This window comes from Diabrotica undecimpunctata, chromosome 5 (assembly GCF_040954645.1).
Source record: "Diabrotica undecimpunctata isolate CICGRU chromosome 5, icDiaUnde3, whole genome shotgun sequence".
Classification (NCBI taxonomy): Eukaryota; Metazoa; Arthropoda; class Insecta; order Coleoptera; family Chrysomelidae; genus Diabrotica; species Diabrotica undecimpunctata.
In genome coordinates, this window is record NC_092807.1 from 134,368,915 (window position 1) to 134,391,436 (window position 22,522).

Below are 22,522 nucleotides of genomic sequence, written 5' to 3' on the forward strand. Positions count from 1 at the left end.
GCGGAGGACGAACACAACCGCAGATTTGGTTAACATCGTGAAGGGCCGTAAGCTGTAGTACTTGGGACATATAATGAGAAATCAAGGCAGATACGAGCTACTCCAATGCATTTTGCAAGGTAAAATTGAAGGAAAAAGGGCCCCAGGACGAAGAAGAATATCCTGGCTTGCTAACCTGAAAGCATGGTATAGAAAGACCTCAACACAGCTATTCCGTATAGCAACCATCAAAGTCATCATAGCCGGAATGATCGCTAACGTTCGGAACGGACAGGCACCCTAAGAAAAAGCATAATTTCAGAACGACTGTAACATTAGATAATCATTGTATTGTTGTGTTTGTTGTTATCAGGAAAAGATTTGTGTAAAAGACAATTTTCAAAAAATTGTACGGAAAGGCATAACAAAGTTTTGTTTTCAGTCATTTTAAATCACAAAATAACTAATAGAGGGCGCCATAGCCCATTCCCATCAGATATGGAAAGATATGCAAATAAGGCGGTTTGGAAAATCTCTTCATTTTCATACACATCCCACTGTAGTTAATTTACCTGTTAAACTGGTGAATGTAAAACGACTTTTTTTAAACGGAGACTTGACAACATATACACTTCTGCCCAAAATTAACGCACCACCTTAAATGTACCATGTACAAGTTTGAAGCTATTTTTCTTTTGAACGGATGATTGGATTTTGGTGATTTTTTTTTCATGTTATAGGTCTATTTCTAATAAATCACTAGTTATGTTTTCTGAAAAATATCAACGTTTTACCCATATACGGGGTGTAAAAATAAAGTTGCGTTTTTCATGGTATTTTGCAACACCCTGTGGAATTTATTAGAAAATAACGCCACATCTTAATTATTAATTAATATTTTGAGATAGATAGTTTCATCCTTTCTCAAGATTTTGGTAAAAAACTATCTCGATATCTACACTATCTAAGATTATACAGAATTTTAAATATAACATTTAAAGTTTTTATTAACATTTAAAGCAAAGAAAACACGACTGGCATAATTTATTCATATTTAATACAACTTTGATACAACTAAAGCCTAAGAAGACATAACCTAAATAATCTTTGACAATTTTCTCTTAAAAAAAAACAGTTATTAACGAGTATTTCCCCCTCTACATCTAATTATTTCTTCACAGTGACGAAGCATACTTAAAATCAATCGGCGTATTTGGTCTTGATCAATTACATCCCAAACTTCTCTCACCATAACTTATATGTCTCAAGAGAGACAGGTTTAATAGCCAACTAACTGCTCCCATTAATAAGTATTACAATTCAATAAAATATTTTAAAAGATGAAGCTATTTGAAATATTAATAAGATGTAGCGTTTCCTTTTATTAATAAATTCCACAGGGTATTGCAAAATAAGATGAAAAGACAACTTTATTTTTACACCTCGTATATGGGTAAAACATTGACATTTCCCAGAAAACATTAATACCGCAATTAATTACAAATAGATCTGCAATGCGAAATCATCGAAATTCAATTAAGGATCAAAAAGAAAAATCTGATACAGAAGTAAAACACTTCACATTTGTATTTAGGTATAAAACATATTAAAACTTTTAAAAAAAGTGTCGTCAAAAAATTTATACAGTAGCGTAACGTGACGTTTTCGATCTAGATCAGATCATCTTCAGTGCCTTTTTTTGTAATTGAAGCTAACCCTAAAATTGTAGCTGTGACATCAATATATGGTTTTACATTGTTCCAAATTTAAATTCTAAGGCGACTCTAGGTCGATGACATTGGATAAAAATTTAATACTTAAAGAGCAATATGTTTCTTTACTCGACTTGAATACGTGGTTCTTGTCAGTTAAAACGACACAGACCAATTGGCTAATGTGACAGGAAATTTAATTCAAAAAGACAGCGTTAACATGACGAGGTATGGATATGTTCAGCAGAGACTAATGTAATTTTTAAAAAATATCTCTTATTAATGAAAATCTTAAGTTAGAATTAAATTTATTTAAATGATAATATTTATTGTCTTAAATCTGCAAATCTCTATTATTGAAAAGAAAAAAAAGTTGTAATCTATGACATCATAAGTATTATGAAAATTGATTAAGGTGGAACATAAAAGGAAGTGATGTGGTACTGTACAGATAGTGTAAGAAATGGTATAGGGAGTAGTATATACTAAAAGATTAGGCTGAAATCCAAAGAAATTAAGATAAAAAATTTTTTGGTTGGGTAATGGTGGTTGCCTAATGACGGTAAGGGACCTGGTGTGTAAATATCTGAGAGCTTAGAAAGTTAAATAGTAAAATGAATAAGCCTATTAAGAAAATGTATGTGATGATATGATAACAGAATATGATATTCTAACTATTATTATATTGTGGTTTTGTTAGTATGAATATTGCCCTATAGTGAAGTACGTTAAAATGGATGTAAATTAAGCTAAGAAAATGAATGAAATTTAATAAAAGAAAGAGGAAATGTAAAATGTTGGTTGAATAACATAAGACAGAAAAGAAATTGAATACTATGTTGTAAACAGCATGAACAAAGTTGGATAATTAAAATATGTAAATGGAAACCAGACAAAATGATATGTATGTGAATATGTATTAGAGAAAGAATGAAATAATAGAGACTATGTCTTAGAGAAATATGTAGTAAAGGGGATAATGGGGTCAACAGACTGAAAGTATCTAATGGATGAGTGAAGATAAATGATTAAGTTTGATTTTAATGATAAAGTTTAAGTTTCAAGATTAACGTGAAGAATAATGGTGAAGAACAGTTCAAGTGAGACAAGTCAGGTGACTTAAGAAGTAAGAGACATGAGGAAAGAATATGTGATGAAGTGAGTACTAGCAGCAGGACGAGAAATAAGAAACTGCACTGGGATCAGTTGGTGAAAAAGGAAGGGGTTTGATGAATAAAAAGAAAGAAAATAAGGAGAGGACAGATTGAGGTATGGTATGTGTTAATGGGTGATTAGTGACGAAGTTATAAAATGTTAGTTAGGTTAAAATGTAAAATGCTAGTAGGGTTGTTGGGAAAGAAGGAAAACAGAAGCAAAATGAAAAAAGATGATATTTAAAGGCAATTATTGGAATGTTGATTTGAATTAAGGGAATAGTTGTCGGTGTATGGGAGTAAAAGGTCGATTTAGGGTAGTTTGGCGGTTAACACAATTGGGGCTGCTCCTCGCGTCTCTGGAAATCTCAAGGTCCTGAACAGACCTTGAGATTTCCAGTTGACATCAGAAAATATTTTGAGTTATGACCAAATAACGAGTTTGACGTTCGGATTGTTTATTTAAAAATAGTTCCAGTAAAATTTTAATGAATCCCTAGATAAGGTCCTTTTTGTAATATTTCATACTACACATTTAACTGTTGATCTCGTCTATAAACTTGTAACGAAAAAAGATATATTTTTTACCAACTTAATTGGCTATAAATATGTTACAAAATTAAAACAACGGTCACGATCTATGAATATAATTAAAAAAAAACTGTACAGTCACAGATACTTTAAATAAGAACATAATACACAACAAGTTCATAATGCAGCAAAATTTATGTGAGCATAGCAATAACAGCTTCTCCAGGCCATAATGATATATGTTTAAATATTATTGTACCCGCCTTAGAATCTGGTCGTGGGCCAACTACAACCTCTCCGCTGTAAAGAAGTTTAGAAAGATCTGTGGATAACATCTTGTTCCCCAGATTGGAAGCCAGAATAAAAGCTTTTCGTCTTGGATACCATCTCTGCACTACCAATAATTCATCTTCAGCATATTTCACATCTATGTTTGGTTTGGTAACTCCTTCTTTGTACACCGAGTTCATATAAATAGAAGGAGATTCAGTTCTTAATTCTACGGTTTTGTTTATTAGGTTTATTTGGTCAAATTTACCATGTATTTTGACATCGCCCTTTATCCAAGGAAGGACTACCTGTTTTTCATTTTTCCAAGGCATCATCGTAAGTTGATGCAGGTTTCTAATATCCTGTCTTTCTCCTGTTAAATCCGATATTTCCGGTAGCCCTATTTCGTCACCATAAAAAATTGATGGAGTACCTGGAAGCATTAGTTGGAGGAGGGTAACCCCTAGGGTACAGTTGCCAGAAGGTAAAATATTTGCTAAGCGTGGTGAATTAACGTCTCCTACTGACCAATGTATCCATGGCATTCCAGGTTTCGAATATAATGTGTTATTTTGCAAAGATTTAATTTGTCTACTTACGGAAGTTACACCTTGGCTAACATCTAGCCTGATATCAACCAAATCGACGTTATTTAAAATAAAGTTTAACGCAGGTGGTTTCAAGGAAGAGATAAAAGTATCGCTTACTATAAGAACTCTATGTTCTCCAAGAATTGTCTTCCAACGTTTTATAGATTCCACTAAGTTTGAATCTTCTTGTAATTTTTCCAGACCTTTGATATAAAATCCTTCCACGCCATTAGAAATCCAATGGAGAATTGCTTGCTCTACTACATCATATTCTCGGGTTACTTCTTCTTGTCTTAAAAACTCGACGTTAGATTCAGCGTAAGTTTCATTTCTTGTGTTCACTTTTTTATGAGTCAAGCTTTTAATATAAGGATATAATGGTAGATCTAATATTACAGAAATATTTCTCGCTTTTAGTTGTTTTACCATGACATTAAACTCACTTAAACTTCCCAGAAGAGGAGCTACGTCAGTTAAACTTGTAATATTATCAAAGTCATGGGGATAATTTGGATTTGGAAATATAGAATTGAATCTTACTGCTCGGACACCTAGCTTCTGTATATATTCAGCTTTGAGAGTTACTCCTTTAAAGTCACCTTCCATATTTTTCTTTCCACTATAGAAGCTAGCAGGAAAAATTTCGTATAGTAGATTTCCTTGATACCAATATGTTGGAGGATTACACGTTTTAGGTAAAGTGGAAATCATTGCTATCACTAAGGCTAGCATGGCCACTAATGCCGACATATAAATCCATGCTGATATTTTCCTAATCACTGGCCAATTCCAGGACATAAAGAAATAATTGTCTGGAGGATTTCGGAAAGTTAGTTGAAAAGTTTGACTTTTTCCAAGACCTTCCTGAAAACAAAAAAAAAAACAAGTAAGTGTATTTAAAATAAATCCTATATATATATATATATATATATATATATATATATATATATATAAAAGTACTTCTTTTTTCTTATTCTTATATATATATATATATATATATATATATATATATATATATATATATATATATATATATATATATATATATATATATATATATATATATATATATATATATTAGAAGTGATTAATTCGACCAAAAAATAATTTATAAATACGTTCAAATTATCGGGTAAAGTGGTCTGTAATAAAAATCTTTCTTTTTTCTAAATTACTCAATATTTCGCCATTTATTTAAAAGCTTCCTCAGGAGTAAACTAAAAACAATTTGAACATTACAAAAAATGGCGTACAAATACATTTTAAAACACTCACAGAATTTAAAAGATTTCGCAAATAAAAACTGACATTGAAGTATTTGAAATATTGAATGTCAAGATTAAATTGTCTTAAGCACGTTCGTTACAGTTATACGATAAAAAATTAAAATTATTTCAAATGTAAAAATAAAAATAACAATAAAAGAAAAGTTAGAAGAATAATATTTATTTGATGAATTATTAAGGTTAATTTTCGGATTCATTAGATTATATGCTTTTAAATATTCGGCAACTTATGGTTTTTACATGTCGGCTGTCCGGCCCACGTTCCGGCAGGAATGCACGAGACTTTCTTGATAATAACTACTAAGACCACTGGATTGGAAGAGGCAGTCCAGTTTCTTGGCCAGCAAGGTCGCCGGATCTTAATCCTTGCGATTATTTTGTTTGATGATACATAAAAGCATTTGTTTATTCCGTTCCGATACAAAATCGTGTACAACTCTGGCTAAGGATACGAATTTAGAAATAATTTTGGAATTTTTGCAAGAATTTGGCGTTCTCTAAACAAAAGGACAAATTTATGCATATAGACTAATGTTCATCACATCGAGCATCTTTTGTAACTATATTACTATATAATGTAATAAATACTTTGTTTTTAAAACCCTTTAATTCCAATTTTGTTTTAATTTGATTTTTAGCTTCTTTTTCTAACCTTTTTTTACGAATTGTAACATGTTATTGTGTTGCATTTATTGAAACAAAAGATAATTTATGAAATTAATCAAGGTACCTATTAATTTAACTTTTTGACCGCAAATGTACTATTGGTAGAACATAACATTTCAATTCGCGTAGCTCCTCCTAAAAAAATGTATTAAGTTTATATACCTGTGTGGCACTCTATTGGAATATTTTGAACCTACGAAACCGACAGCACGTGCATAATTTCATTTGTTTTGCGGCAATGCAATGGCACAAAGCAGTCGCATTGAGCGTGTTTGGAGACAAAAGGGTAAGTACTATCTTCAAATATTTATTTTATCATAAATAATTTGCAGCACATTTTTTATTTACTGCGTTCTTAAAAGGTTGCAAATTAATGTAAACAGTATAGTTTTTCAAAAAAATAATCAAATAATGAGTAATAACAGATAAAATGTTTATATCCTTTATGTAGACATACGGTGGCAAACACTCTACGTTAACATTTTTTTATGTACTTACTTCGTATAGGACATTTGTTGGTTACACTTTTTATTTTCAGCATTATCAGAGGAGGAATTATTAGAGTTGCTCAATAATTCAGATGCATCGGATGATGACTTTTCAAGTGATGACTATGAGAATGATCCAGATTTCGAAAATAAAAACGACACATCCAGTTCTGTTGAAGCAGGAACAAATTCTGAAGATATATCTAGATCTATTTCGCCTATTGTAGAAGAAAGTGATTCCAGCGATGTTTCGAGGTGTATCTTTGCCAGCTATTTCGGATACGTCTTTTGTTTACTCCGGAGGTATCATCATTGTTACAGCCTGCATATTTACTAAATAATGTAGACTCCTGGGAGTGGGATGCATTTTTTTATCAGTATATTGATGATACTATTCTTTTGGAAATAGTGAATTCCACTAATAGAACCGCTATTTTAAATAAACAAAAAACTTTGGGGTTATCTTTACGCAAAATCAAAGTTTTTATCGGCAGTACGATGATAATGTCAACTTTGCAGTATCCACAAATAGACATGTATTGGGCGGAAAAATGGAAAATCCCTATTGTTGCAAGAGCAATGCGCCGTCAACGCTTTGATGCCATCAGAACTTCAATAAAAATAATTTATGATTCCGATATAAATGTGGAACAAAGACGCAATAAGATTTGGAAAATAAGGCCTTTATTTGATAGGATGTGAAGGTTGTCACGCTCAAGAACCCATTGAATCATTAAGTATCGACGAAATGATTATTCCATTCTCCGGTAGATGTCCAATTCGTCAGTATTGTCTGAATAAACCAAATCCTGTAGGGTTAAAAGCTTTTGTTCTGGCCACTCCACAAGGAATTGTATGTGATATAATTATATATCAAGGGTATTCAACAGTGCCACAATTATCTAGTGACGCTTTTGGATTAGGAGAGTCAGCTGTATTGTATCAAGTAGGATCACTGGTACCAGGGCATAAAATATACTTTGACCGATATTTTACTACCACAAAGCTTTGTACCGAATTATTGTCTCGTGGACTTTATGAAACTGGAACCATTATGAAGAACCGGATCCCTAAAGATTGTTTCATGCAACCAGAAAAACTTTTTTTTTAATCTTTAAAGTGTACTTATGAAATCAAAAACAGAGCTGATGGCAAAATGGCCATCACACGGTGGATGGACAACAAACCAGTAATAATGTTATCTACTATTTTTTCCTCGGGGAATATAGATTATTGTAAGCGGTGGTCAAAAAATAAAAATAAATAAATCCTATGAACAAGTTTGCTGGCCAGAAGTGATTAATGAGTATAATAAAAATATGGGTGGGGTGGATTTAGTAGATCGTATGCTTGCCGTTTGTCCGTCGCGTAGTCGCACCAAAAAATGGACAATACGGGTTATTTGCCACCTCATAGATTTAGCGGTCATTAACGCTTGGCTTCAATATAGACAGCGTGAAAGAAATAAAGGCAGTAAAAATATTTGGCAATTGACACAATATGAAATAAAATTGGGAGGGAAACTAATTGAACAAAATGATATGGATAACGATTGCGATAGCGATGAAGAAGATATAGTTCAATTAATGTCTAAACATAAACACAGAAGAACGCCTATTACTCCGTTACCATCAGTTATACGAAGGCAACAAGAAGCAATACACATGCCAAATTACGCCCCTAGACAAAACAGATGCAGAAAAGATGGCTGCTCCATGAAAACAACAATATTTTGCTTCTTTGCTTTGTTCAATTTTCTTATGTTTTATAATTGCAAGACGTTGTTTTAGCGATTTTCACTAAAATGCATGAATTTTATATGTTTATTATTTCAAACATTTATAGAATGTACACTTTTTGGTTAAAAGAATGAATCTTGTTTTTGTAGTCTCAAAAATAAAAGACACATTAACTTCTTTAATTTTTTTTTTTCATTTTTTTACCTTTACTAATCTCGTAATATAGGCAACCAGAGTCCTAAAAGAAGGACATTATTTTTGATTTAAAATATCAACAACCTACATCTGTCATTTATGTAGGACATTAATAAAATCAATATTTTAGGATTAACATTTTTTTAAACATTTTTTCAGATACACTTCCTTAAGCAAGCTAAAAATATTAAATTTAGAAAAAAAACATTAGGTATTATAGGCAGGAGATTAACTTTCATTGACGAAAAACGACAAAAAACGAAAAATTTTCAAATCAATTTTTCTAGAAAATAGTGTATCCTACCGACTTAAAGTAAGAGAACCTTTTAGTACTAAAATACCTGAAAATTGAATAATCTAGTATAACGAATGCTTAAAAGTTAAAGACAACAAAGTTATGCAATAAACTAACCGTTGACCTACCCAAAAACGGACGTCTATGACCGGTACTATAAATTCGCAATTGATGAATTCGATTCATCTCTGGATGATAAATAAGCGTACTAGTTTTCGTTTTTCTAACTAGAAACGTTCTGGAGGTACTAAAAAAAACTAAATACAAGGTTCAAAGAGCTTTAGCTCCCTTCGGAAGCATTTTCGGACTAGGAGAATTGGATTAAATTGTTTTAAAATTATCTAAGGAATCTCCCGGCTCTAATAAAGCTAGAAAGTATCGGCATAGCTTGCAACAAATGAAAAAAATAATTAAATATGTTTCTAAGATGAAAGGCAATCGTTAATACGTATTTCTGACTATTTTATCGTCAAGATGCCTGCATGGACCTAAATGACCAATGAGGTCACGTTCACGTAGTCGATAAACCCGGCCCATTAAAAAGAATTGCAAGGATTGCTTTGCGATAGTTTTCTCTGCGACTATATTTTATTGCATTTTTGTATTATATACCTATGGTAAAATGAATCAGACTTTACTTAATAGTGACTTAATGGGTCTGTCCTACGTTTTTACTATTATTTTATTTATGATGTGTAATTGTAAACTTTTGCACTCTGGTTAATAATTTTTCTTGAAAAAGGTATCAATATCCTGCCGAAATGTCGAAAAAAAATGTCATAGCATCATAGCCAACTTTTTTTATGAACCTAAGCCCAAAAAATTCAACTAAATATATATACAGTGTGTCCGTAAAGTATGGAATAAATTCGATACTTCCTAAATAAAAAGCCTCTTTAAAAAATCTAAAACACGTCGATTTTTAAGTTTAATGTTCTACATTCTACAACAAAATTTCATTTTAAAAGGAGATACACATTAAGGTGATGACGCCATCGCCTCTTTTTTAAATGTAACACATATATTTTATAACATTTTTAGATCGATAAAAATGCTCTGATTCAAAAAAAGTATACAAGGTCTAATGGATATAATTTGAAACATATGTGCTTAGAAAATAAATTACTGTCACCGAAACCCTCTCTTGATTCAAAATATTATTTTTTCTGATGAGGATACATTCACATTAAATGGCGAGGTCAACCGTCAGAATTGTAGATATTGGGCATAAGAAAACCCCAACTGGATGCAGGAACATCATATACAGTCCATCTAATTTACATACCGTTGCACGTCATTATCTACGTCAGAGATCGAAGTTGACATAGTTGCCAAAGTATAAAAAATTCCTGAATCCATTTTAAATCAAATAGGTCACATAATTTTTGCAAAAGTGGATTATACAACAAAATAAATTAATATTTAATGTAAATAAATAGAAACAAAACAAGGGTTAAAAATTATCTTGTTAAAAACAATTTGAGCCGCTTGTTTAAAAAACAACATAGTTTAATTAATAGTAAATAATAAAAACAAAACTAAAGTGTCAACACAGCAACTGTCAAATAAATGTTACCAATTTATGCCAAAATATCACCTTCGTTCGATTACAGTTACAGTGTGTTCCGAACAAATTTTCTTCATAAAAACGCTTTATAATGCATTTATACAAATTAAATGAAACGCATTATTGTGTATTTCTTTAAGTTAACATTAACAGAAATCTTTAAATAATATTTCTACGCGTATATAATAAAATATGTATAGTGGCTGTAATGCCAGTGTACTTGGCAAGTGATTCTAAAAAAGAAGACACCTACCGCCTAAATATTTCGTGTTGGTATCATGTGACGTCACGGGCTATGACGCCAATGACGTGCAACGGAATGTAAATTAGATGAAGTACACAATACCCGCAAGAGGTAAACATATACTGACCAAATTTTTAGAATGTATTGTCCATTATTAATTTTATACTTGTGTTGTTAATGTTGAGTGTCAAAGTTTCTTCTTCTTCTTCAAGTGCCCTGTCCGTTGCGAACGTTGGCTATTAACATGGCAATTCTGATCTTATTAGCGGCGCTTCTGAATAGTTCGACCGATGTGAGCCCGAACCACTTCCTCAGATTTTGGAGCCACGAGTGTCTTCTCCTGCCTGGCCCTCGCTTACTGTCTATTTTTCCCTGGACAATCAATTGCAGTAGACGGTACTTATCGTGTCTCAATATGTGGCCTAGATATTCAAGCTTTCTTTGTTTAATTGTATTCACGATTTCTTTCTCCTTTCCGATTCTTTGGATTACCTCTGTGTTGGTGACATGTTCGGTCCAGGATATACGAAGAATGCGTCGGTACACCCACATTTCGAATGCTTCTAGTTTTCTCGTGAGCGTCTCCGTCAGCGTCCAGGCCTCCACACCATACAGTAAGATCGGAAAAATGTAGCATTTAACTAGTCGTAGTTTTAGGGGAAGAGACAAATCCCTGCTTATGAGGAGCTTTTTCATATTGCTAAATGCTGCTCTAGCTCGTTCTATTCTCGCCTTAATTTCTGTGGCCTGTTCCCATTTTGCATTTACGTTGGTGCCAAGGTACACATAAGATTCTACATGGTCAATTAGTATGTTACTTATCCGTAACTGTCGAGCAGGCTGTTGCTTCCTGCTTATCAGCATCCACTTGGTCTTCTTGAAGTTGAGGCTCAGGCCGTATTCCTCACTAACTAAATAAACTCTTTCCATTACCTGCTGTAATTCGTCTATGGTACTGGCAAGGATCACCGTGTCGTCGGCATATCTTATATTGTTTGTTAACTCGCCGTTTATTTTTATGCCCTCATTTGCATTTTCCATACATTTATTAAATATTTCTTCGGAATAAATATTGAATAGGAGTGGGGATAATATACAACCCTGACGGACACCTCTTTTGATCTGCACACTTTTAGTGAGTTCGTTGCCAATTTTTGCTCTTGCTGTTTGACCCCAGTATAGGTTTGCCACAATTCGAATGTCCTTGTCGTCAATACCTGTCTTTCGCAGAATATCTATCAATTGTTCATGATTGACATTGTCAAATGCTTTTCTAAAATCCACAAAGCACAAATACACGTCCTTATCAACGTCTCTACACCGCTGTATAAGCACCTGGAGAGCGAAAATTGCTTCTCTAGTTCCAAGTGCTTTCCGAAAGCCAAACTGCGATCTATCAATATTTGACTCACATTTATCATATATTCTTCTATGAATGATCTTAGTGAACGCTTTAGTGACATGATTAATCAAGCTTATAAGCCGGTAGTCATCACAGATCTGGGCCTTTGGTTTCTTCGGGATTGTAATAAATGTTGACTGCAGCCAGTTCTCCGGGATTTTACCGCTATTATATATGTTGTTAAAAAGTTCAACTAGATTATCAAGGAATTGTTTGTCCGATTTACATAGGATCTTTAATATTTCGCAGGGTACATTGTCCGGACCTGCTGACTTATTGTTTTTTAGTGCTGCAATGGCATCTTCTATCTCCGATTTAAGGATTGAAGGTCCTGTTTCTCCTTTTCCATATAGGTGATCATCAGTCCTGTCAGATGCAAATAATTTTTCTATGTATGATTTCCATGTTTCTAAGATCGTTGATGGCTCCGAGATAAGATTTCCATCGCCATCTTTTATGCTGTTGGGTGACTTATTGAATTTCCTCTTGTTTGTCATTGATTTTATTTTTTTGTGCATATTGTAACTGTCGTATTTTCGTTCGTATTGTTCTATTTCCCTGCATTCGTTGGAAAACCATTTTTCTTTGGCTTCTCGAATTTTCGTTCTTATGATTTTGTGGATCTGCTGGTATTTTTCTTCATTTTTATTCTTGAATTTACGTCTTTCATCCATCATATCCATTATCTCATCAGACATCCATTCGTTCTTCTTTCGTCTGTCACGCTTTAATAGAGTCGCGCATGTTGTTTGGATTGCTTCCCTCGATTTATCCCATCTCTCTATTATGTCCGACGTGTTCTCGTTAATGTCGTTTATTTTCTTTCCTAGTTGTTCTCGTACTTTTATTTCGGTTTTTGGGTTAGTGAGTTTCTTAATATCTATTGTGTCAAAGTTTATTTTAAATAATCTCAACGACTATGTCTTGAAAAAAGAATAAAACTATTCCGAAAGTTTGACAAAAAGTCAAAAGACTGTTTCTCTAACATCTCGCAACCTTAATAAACTGGTGGTTATATATATACATATATATATATATATATATATATATATATATATATATATATATATATATATATATACATAAACTCATGGACAAAAATATCGAATATTTTGGAATTTTTCAATTCTTTTTGTATAGTCACTATTATTTCAAAATAATTTTAGATTACTGATTTTATTCATGTAATAGGCTGATATACTCAATTGGTTTGCAATATTTTGACGTTTATTCAGCGTTTAGTGTCATTCGTGCATTTTATCATAAAAAACCTTCTTCACGTAAAGGAAAAAAAAAAGTAAAAAATCATAGTAATTCGGTTATTTTTAGTTTAATCTATTAAGTTTAATCAAATATTGTTTTGATTCAACTAAGTTTAAAACAAATATGTCACTAATTCGATACTGCGATGAAGCTTAAGCAGCACATATTGTAATTTTGTACGAGGAAGGATATAAACAAAAAAATATCGCACGGCGCGGCGTCTCAGGAAAAGTCAATCTACAGTTTCGAATATTTTAAAAAGTTACCATGAGACAGGCAATTTTGTACGAAGGCTTGGTCCAGGACGTCCAAGGTGCACAACCACAATTGAAGACCTTTTTTTTGGTTTCTTAATTCTACAAGAAATCGCTCTTTGACATCGATGCACCTCAGAAATGAGTTACTAAATGTCAGACAAGTTAATATGAGCTCAAAAACAGTTAGACGAAGATTAAAAGAAGCAGATTTAAAGCCTAGACGTCCTGCAATTGTTCCACATCTTTTCCAAAATCATAAAGCTCGTCGGTTTGAATTTGCAAGAAGACATATTCATTGGAATATCGACAACTGGAAAAATTTTCTTTTCACTGATGAGACCAGAATCCTATTATATAAGCCAGATGGTGGAAACCACGTCTACAGAAGAGTTGGAGAACGATTCGCCACCTGCAATCTTACCCAGATCGTTAGTTTTGGAGGTGGTGGCACAATGCTTTGGGGAAGTATTAGTTGGGAGGGACACACCGCACTTGTGGAAGTGATTGGACGAATGACTGGTGACACCTACGTTGAAAATATCCTGCAAGATCATGTTTTGCCATATGTTGGTTACATTGGATATGACAGATTCATGTTAATGCACGATAATGCTCGACCACATGCTGCTGCCATAGTAAGTAATTATCTTGATGAGATCCAAATTCAAAGATTGGATTGGTCACCATTTATTCCGGATTTAAATCCAATAGAGCACATGTGGGATCAGCTAAAACGCCGCATACGACAAAGAAATCCCGTTCCAAATACTATAGAGCAGCTTCGGCTTGCTGCACAGGATGAATGGAATGTTATTTCCCAAGGGTATGTCCAAAATTTATTTGCAAGCATGCCAAGAAGGATACAGGCAGTAATAAAAGCTAGAGGGGGGAATACTCGTAACTGAACATGCACTTGTTTCAATTAAAAAAACTTGTTGAAGCAATTTAAGATAGCATTTAGGTTTAGAGTAAAAAAACCTAATTTACCTAGCATTAAGCATTAGTTTTTTTTCGCAATTTTCTCCGCATAAAAATTTAAAATTATTTATTAAACATTGTTAAAATAAACTCTTTTTCACAATAAACGACTTGATTGACCAGAATTTATTTTCAAAAAAAAATTTGAAAGTTCCAAAATATTCGATATTTTTGTCCATGAGTATATAACCCTAGCCGTGCCGTTGTTAATATAACATTTCAAAATTTACAATTACATTTTTGATAGATTTTATAATTAATCAATTATTTTCAAAAGTCAAATTATAAAAAAAAATATAAAATTACTTAAATTGGGAATCTTCCAGCGTTCTGTGTTTCTGTGTTTTTGCTGATGTATTTAGTAGATTAATTTTTGATGTTTCTTCACAATAATAACATTTTAATGCTACAGATCTTTTAAAGGTAAGATCATTTACATGATTGTTTTTCATATTAGAAGTATCGCTAATACCATTATTTTAGATGAACTGATGATGCTCATTGAACATTGGGCGAAACGTCTTCAATAAATAGTTAAAGTAGCACAAATCTTGTCTTTTTTATCTCCAAATTGACCGAAAACATCCCATTCACTTACGAGTGCACTTTATATATATATATATATATATATATATATATATATATATATATATATATATTGTTATGATATGTAAAATCGAGAAAAATGTTGGTTTGTTTAAAATATTTTAAAGTTCAAAAAACAGTAAAATAATTCAAAAAGAATAACCAACAAACATTTCGAAGAAGGAAAGTTATTAAATTCTTGGATTACCTGTACTAAACAAAATGTAAGCTATACATAAATTATTTCTTTGTTATACTTGAGTGACCCGCATAATTTTAAGTGAAATCCAAAGACAATTGAACCGGGTTTTTTCCAAATACATTAATGCAGTGATTAAAGACAATAGAAGAGATTTTAGAAAGAGGTTTTTGTTAGTTTTTAAGAATTATAGAAAAATATTATTTGTAAATAAGTTTTAGGAAATTTTATAATTATAGGTAAAAATTTGTTTGTTATCGAAATAAAAAAATGGGGGAATTGTGACGAGTTTTGATTGGCGGAGATTGAAAAAGGTGAGATAGGTATGTAGGAATGAAAGTTTAGCTAGATTTAGGAGAGAGAAAAGATAATCAGTTGGTTTTCCAAGTCTGTAAGACGAACAGTGATTGTTCTCTGGCGGTTCCCGAAATGTAGCAAGCAGTAGTGTTGAATGTTAGTAAGTTTTTGTGGAGTTAGTGTATCTGACAGAAGCTGAAGCAGCAAAATATTGTAAGTCATATTTCTCTACTTATATTCCAAGAGTCACTGTTCAGGCCAACGAGAGATTCAGTTTATCGTAAAGAGAAGATATTTCAAGAGTCATTTTTCACTCGGGCCAACGAGAGATTCAGTTTATCGAGAGGAGAAAGGCTATCATAATTTGAATGATTTGTGCTTTTGAAGGAGATCATTAAGGACGATATACTTGCAACAATCTGTTGTAAGATTACTGATTACATAGGGAGCGGTTGAGAGGAGATAATATAGTCTACAAGGAACAAGGATTTGGACCACTCATCATCAGAGAGAGATATTTTTGTTTTCTGCAGTTTTTTTTTTATTGATAACACAATTTTTACACTTAATTTAGAAAGGATATAAATATTTTAATTAGGAGAGTTAGAATAGTTTGGGATTTTGAGATTTCAATTAATATTGTTTGTACCACTAATTTTGATTGTTCACGTACGTAGAACAAAATTTTGAGAATCATTATATGAGATTTGTTTATTGAAAACTTTTGAGTGTGAATTATTTCATTATTTTTATTTCAATATATAGTGTTAGATCATATGTGTTTTTTATTATTCCGGTATTCTTTGGACCTTACCTTTCACATGTAATAGCATAGATATTGAAGCACGAATTGAACCCTGAGATAAAAGAATTAAAAATTGTGATAGAGTCATAATCATATCATTTAAATAATTTTAATTAATCAAAAAATTAATTAGCTAATTATTGCTTGGCGCACCAAGACATTAAATATCACAATAATATATATATATATATATATATATATATATATATATATATATATATATATATATATATATATAGAAAAGAAAAGAAATTTAATCTTTGCAGATTAGTTAAATAGTAAACTCTTAAATATTGGGGAAATCTGCAAGAAAGACTCTAATGTGTATCAATTGTTTCGCCGAACGTTTTCGCCAAAGAGAATTAATTTGGCTTCCTCAGGGCTGAAAGAGAACAAATTATAATTAGCTACCATATATTATCTATTAAAACATTATTGATCTTACCGTAACTTAGAATTGTAGAGTTAGAATATTAAAAAACTTTGCTAGTAACATAGTGGTGTTTTTTGTTACTATGTGCAAAAATAGTACATGTATAGTGTATAGTGTGTAGTTACATTGGGTTTTTCGATTAACCTTGGGTAAGCCTTTACGTGTCAAGTTCAAAGCTACCATACATTTCAAACCTTAAAAAAACTTTTTTTGCACATAGTAACAAAAAACACCACTATGTTACTAGCAAAGTTTTTTAATATTCCAACTCTACAATTCTAAGTTACGGTAAGATCCATAATGTTTTAATAGATAATATATGGTAGCTAATTATAATTTATTCTCTTTCAGCCCTGAAGAAGCCAAATTAATTCTCTTTGGCGAAAACGTTCGGCGAAACAATTGATACACATTAGAGTCTTTCTTGCAGATTTCCCCAATATTTAAGAGTTTACTATATATATATATATATATATATATATATATATATATATTTTAAAAGATTATAAATAATAAATTAGGATATGGACATATATGGTACTCTGTATAAGTGGCTAAAAGTTATTTTTATTTCACTAACTACTCTAATTAGGTTTTTTTACATGGGTGTATATGGATGATGCTTCCAAAATAAACTTCAAAATAAAATATATTTTTAAAAGGGTATTTACATTCAGGAAATTTCTCAGTACGTCTAACCTAATCAACGCACGAAAACTTCGTAAAAGTTATAAATCTCCTTGTTTAAGAAGCTTAACTATGTCTGTATTGTTAAAACGACTTACACAAACTTTCAAAAGAAAATATACGTTTACATGGGAGGAAGAAAAACATTTTTAAAGATGTAAGAAAGTATATCAAGCAAACACTGAAAGACATATCAACGCATCTTGACCTAAATCTTGTACTTCAGTTTTTCTACTTCAATTAAGTCACGAATGTACGCATCATTCCTTGTTATCCTAAAACTGTATTGTAAGTTTGACCAATATAATTTTCCCTCTATTGTAAAATAATTTTATTAAATTTTTAATATTGTGATACTCATTAGTATAACAATAATATCAGCTTATAATCTATTGAATGCAAAATACACTCCTAGTATTTTTTTCTTATTATATGTTGGAATAATAAAGAAATATTTATCTACTTTAAATTTACAGTGAACGAATATTTCTGACAGAGAATAGGCGCAAATTTCAAGTGATACCCCAGTAGAAGAAATAACTAAGAAAGAATTGAAGAAAGCACTAAAATAATCTAAAAACACTGCAGCACCTTGACGCGGAAATATCTCCATTGAAATGATTAAGTAGTGTCCAAGTGGTATTGCTTGAGATGATTATTATGAGTTATGATTCAACAAATGTCTCAAAGGAAGAGATAGCCGAGACGACTGAAATATGGAGTTCATCTGCTCAATTTAAAAAAGGGGATAAGAGCTTATGCTATACCTATAGCGGAATAAAGGTCACCAGTGCAATTGGAAGACTGTACGACCGAATATTAAAGAACAGAGTAGAATTAGAGTACGATGATATAGACGAGCAAAGCAAAATAAATTTCGTGCACGAAGATCATGCATAAACAACACATTTTCACTTCAACAATTTATCGAAAAAAGGAAAGCACGAAATCTACCAACACACTTTTATTTGTTGATCTAGAGAAAGCTTAAAAGATGGTGCCCTTGAAAAATCTGTTTCAGGTGTTGGCGAAAATAGGCCTTAACGGAGCATATTATATGAGCTTTTGCTAATATTTATAAATATTCGAAAAGTGCTGTCAAACAGGTAATTTTCAGTAACAAAATGCCTCAAACAGGGTCTATCTCCAACCTTATTTAAAATATATATCCAAGCTGCTCCAGAAAATTGGAGAAGGCGTGTGTCCGAAATAAGAATAGATATGAAGAACAATTGATATTTAGTAACCTTGTTAGTCGTATACGATCAGGTGATAGTAGCGAATGATGAAGAGGATATGGACTACGTGTTACTGTATGCAAAAAGGGGACATGTTTATGTCTAAAAATAGAGTTACAAATCCGAGATATCAAGATATGTATATAAATACCTCGGTAGTATACCGACAGAAGAAGGAAATACTAAAAGGGACAGAGAGAATAGAGTTCAAATAAAAATGATAATCTACCAAACACTGGTAGAGCCTATTTTAATATATGGGTCAAAATGTTGGCAGCTTCCACATCGAGCTAGATAGATAAAAGAGGCAATAAAAATGGATTTTTCTAAGAAGTGCGTGTCGAGTATCCATGATTTAACACTTTAATCATTATTAGCCGTTTTAAGTCCATTGCTTATGGACTTATGTTTTGTACGAATCCTTTTTTACCGAAGACTGAAATAGCACCTGCGCAGGCTGAAATTGTGAAGGGCCGAGGTACTAGAGAACAAATCCTAAATGTAAGAAACATTATAGAAAAAGCCAGAGATTATCAGATTCCGATATTTATATGTTTTGTTGATTGAACAAAGGCAATTGATAATGTTACATGGAAGAAACTATGGAACATATTGACAACAATGGGCGTACCTAAACATTTGACTTAGTATTAGCAGACTGTATCAAGATAAACTGGAATATATCAGAATGGAGGGATACCTATCTAAAGAAATGCACTTTGGAGAAGTGAGTACTCCAAGGATGCGTATTATTTCCTTTATCTATCTATCTATATAAGGATTTTTACAGCTGTCGCCGCCTTCCTTCTTTCAGCCAACGTCTCCAGTCCTTTCTGTTCTGCCATTCTCTATCTCTAAGGTCTCGTCTTTCCACGGCCTCTTCCACTTCATCCCTCCATGATCTTCGGGGTCTACCTCTTTTCCTCCTTCCTATTGGGCTCCAATCCGAAATCTTTGCTATCCACCTTATATGATCTGTTCTTCTCACATACCAAATATATCTCATTAAGTTGAGTTCTGTCCATACCAAATTAAACGTTTTTCTTCGATGTAGCTGAGTATGTCTTGTTCTACTGCCATTCTTCGTTTTATCTCGTCATTTCTGATGCGATCCATTTTTGTCACTCTGCAGCTTCTTCTCATGAACTCCATTTCAGTTGCTGTGATTTTGGTCCTGTTTCGTTTATTTATTACCCAATTCTCTGCTCCATAGGTCATTATACTGCGTACCAAGGTGTTATAAATTCTCTTCTTTGTATTTCTGGTAATCTGTCTATTCCACAGTACCCCGTTCATTTGTTTAATACATTTTCTTGTCTGTGCTAATTTGCTGGTTATCTCTTGCTTGGTGGTTCCATTTTTTGAGAGTATAAATCCTAAATATTTGAATTTGTCAGTGCCGGAAATTTCCCTATTATCGTCTATTTCCAAGTTTCTCACTGGTTCTTGCTCTGTTATTAAATATTCGGTCTTTTCTAGATTTACTTCCAGTCCATTTTTTGTGTATTCCTTTTCTAATTTTCGGAGCATATAGCACAGATCTTCTTTATCTTGAGCCGTTACTACTTAGCAAAGCTTAATGTGTACAAGAAGTTGTCCCGGATTGGTATTCCCATCCCTTCACATTTCCTTTTCCATGGTTTTAATATTTGTTCAAGGAATATCTTGAATAGTGTCGGAGATGTAGAGCATCCCTGCAATAAGCCTTTTGTGGTCTTAAAGTCGTTGGAGTATTTATTGCCGGTTTTAACTCTTACCTTGTTGTTGTTGTTGTAAAGGTTTTTTACGGCTTCTATTAACCTCTGAGTTATACCGATTTCCTTCATCGTGTTCTATAGTTGTTTTCTGGGGACCGTGTCATATGCCTATTTTAAATCTATGAATGCCATGTATACTGGTCTATTTTTTGCCATTTTTTTTTCAATTTATTGTTGGAGTGTATATATGTGGTCTATGCAAGATCTTCCTGAAGTGAACCCCGCCTGATCTCCGATTTTATTTGAGATAGATTTTTCAAGTTTTTCTTTCAGTATTTTTCCATATAACCTGCCCTGCCCACTATGCGTGCGGGACATGGAAAGTCAAAGAATCAGATGAACTCAGTGCAATCGGCGTCTCTCTAGTACTGTTTTCTGTAGAATTTTAAGTTTATTTGGTCATATCCATCGAAGTGATCACAAAATGAAGCGGTTAGTGATTTAAGGAAAGCTTCAGAGCTCAATGCGGCAGATCTCCACAGCGATGGACAGATATTACGAAAAAACTTCTTGACAAATAGTATACCAAGGTAGTACATGTAACAGATGACCGCGACCAGCGGAGAAATATCATTATTTAAACTATCCGAGCTGCTGGAGCTCAATGATGAACCACAACACATTTGCTATAAGATGTTAATGACTGTGATGATGATGAGCGAAGAATCTTAGGTTGGAGCCTTTTGGTATTGGACCGAATCATTTTAGTACCTGATCCTCTTCTATAGTGTATTTTTATGTATGAGAGAGTAATAAAACAATAAATTATGTATGCAAATCCCTAAACTGTTGATACGGGTGACTCAATGAAAAACAGATATTTGTCAACAAGTTTACAGAAGTATATAGGAAAACAATTTTAAATTGAGTATGACCACCAGGTATAAAGGTTGGAGCAGAATAGAATACAATAGTTGTGAGGGTTACTAATCCCTAGATAAGGTTGCCAGTGTCGGAGTGATGGAGGTTAACAGGTACTAATGAATTTGCAAGAAATGTAAGATGTTTATTTTATTGGTTATATATAACCAATAAAAGTTTAATAAGTACCTACCTATTTGCAAAATAAAGTTTAATTCTTTAGATAAAATAAAACGTTTTATTTTATCTATTTGCAAAATAAAGTTTAATTCTTTAGATAAAATAAAACGTTTTATTTTATCTGAAATGAGTGCATTCCACGAAGTAAGGGTTTCAACAATCAAACATTTAATTCTTTAATTCCAGGAATCTACGACAGTAATTGACTAGATAATTACCTTCTAAACTTATTCCACAGAAAATGTGATAGTGGGTTTTTCCATTTTGTATATAGGAAGGTCCAAGTGGCGTATTCAAAATTCTTAACAGTTCACTAAAAGTAGGTACTTCAGTTGCAAGGTGCAGTTTATTGTGTATACTAGTGTTATGGAAAATTTGGAAGTGCCGTGTAAACGCCGAAAAATTGGTCCTCTAACAGTTAATGAAAAAACATTAATATTTAATTGTTTTAAATCATTTACAGACAAACGTTTATGTGAAAGTGTTGATGAGACCGTTGAGTTAGTTAGCAGTACACTTGGTGTTGGGAAATCTACGATTTACAGAGTTATTAAAGAAGAGAAATGTGGTAGTTTTCAAAGGCCACGTAATGATCCAGGGAAACCAAAATTTCAAATAAAATATCATTTTAAAGAAGGACTTCGACGGAAAGTGCATGAATTCTTCTTTAGACAAGAATTTACAACATTGGATAAAGTTCTTGTCTCAGTTCGAGATGATAAGGATTACCCAGAAATGAGTCGAAGTACGTTATGGAAACTTTTAAAAGAAATAGGCTTCCGCTGAAAAAAGAATCCCAGAAAGTCTATTTTATTAGAAAGAAGCGATATTGTCATATGGAGAAGACATTTTCTAAGAACCATA

General features: G+C 32.4%; 1 protein-coding gene across 2 annotated transcripts in view; it reads right to left on the minus strand.

Moving 5' to 3' along the window:
• Nucleotides 1-3,476: 3,476 nt before the first annotated feature.
• LOC140441815 (amino acid transporter heavy chain SLC3A1-like) overlaps nucleotides 3,477-22,522 on the minus strand; it is a 36,231-nt gene continuing 17,185 nt past the window's right edge. For both annotated transcript variants that reach the window (XM_072532744.1, XM_072532745.1), the window contains exon 4: nucleotides 3,477-5,100. In XM_072532744.1, coding sequence (XP_072388845.1) covers nucleotides 3,571-5,100 — 1,530 coding nt within the window. In that variant the 3' untranslated portion in view covers nucleotides 3,477-3,570. The remainder of the gene's footprint in view (nucleotides 5,101-22,522) is intronic.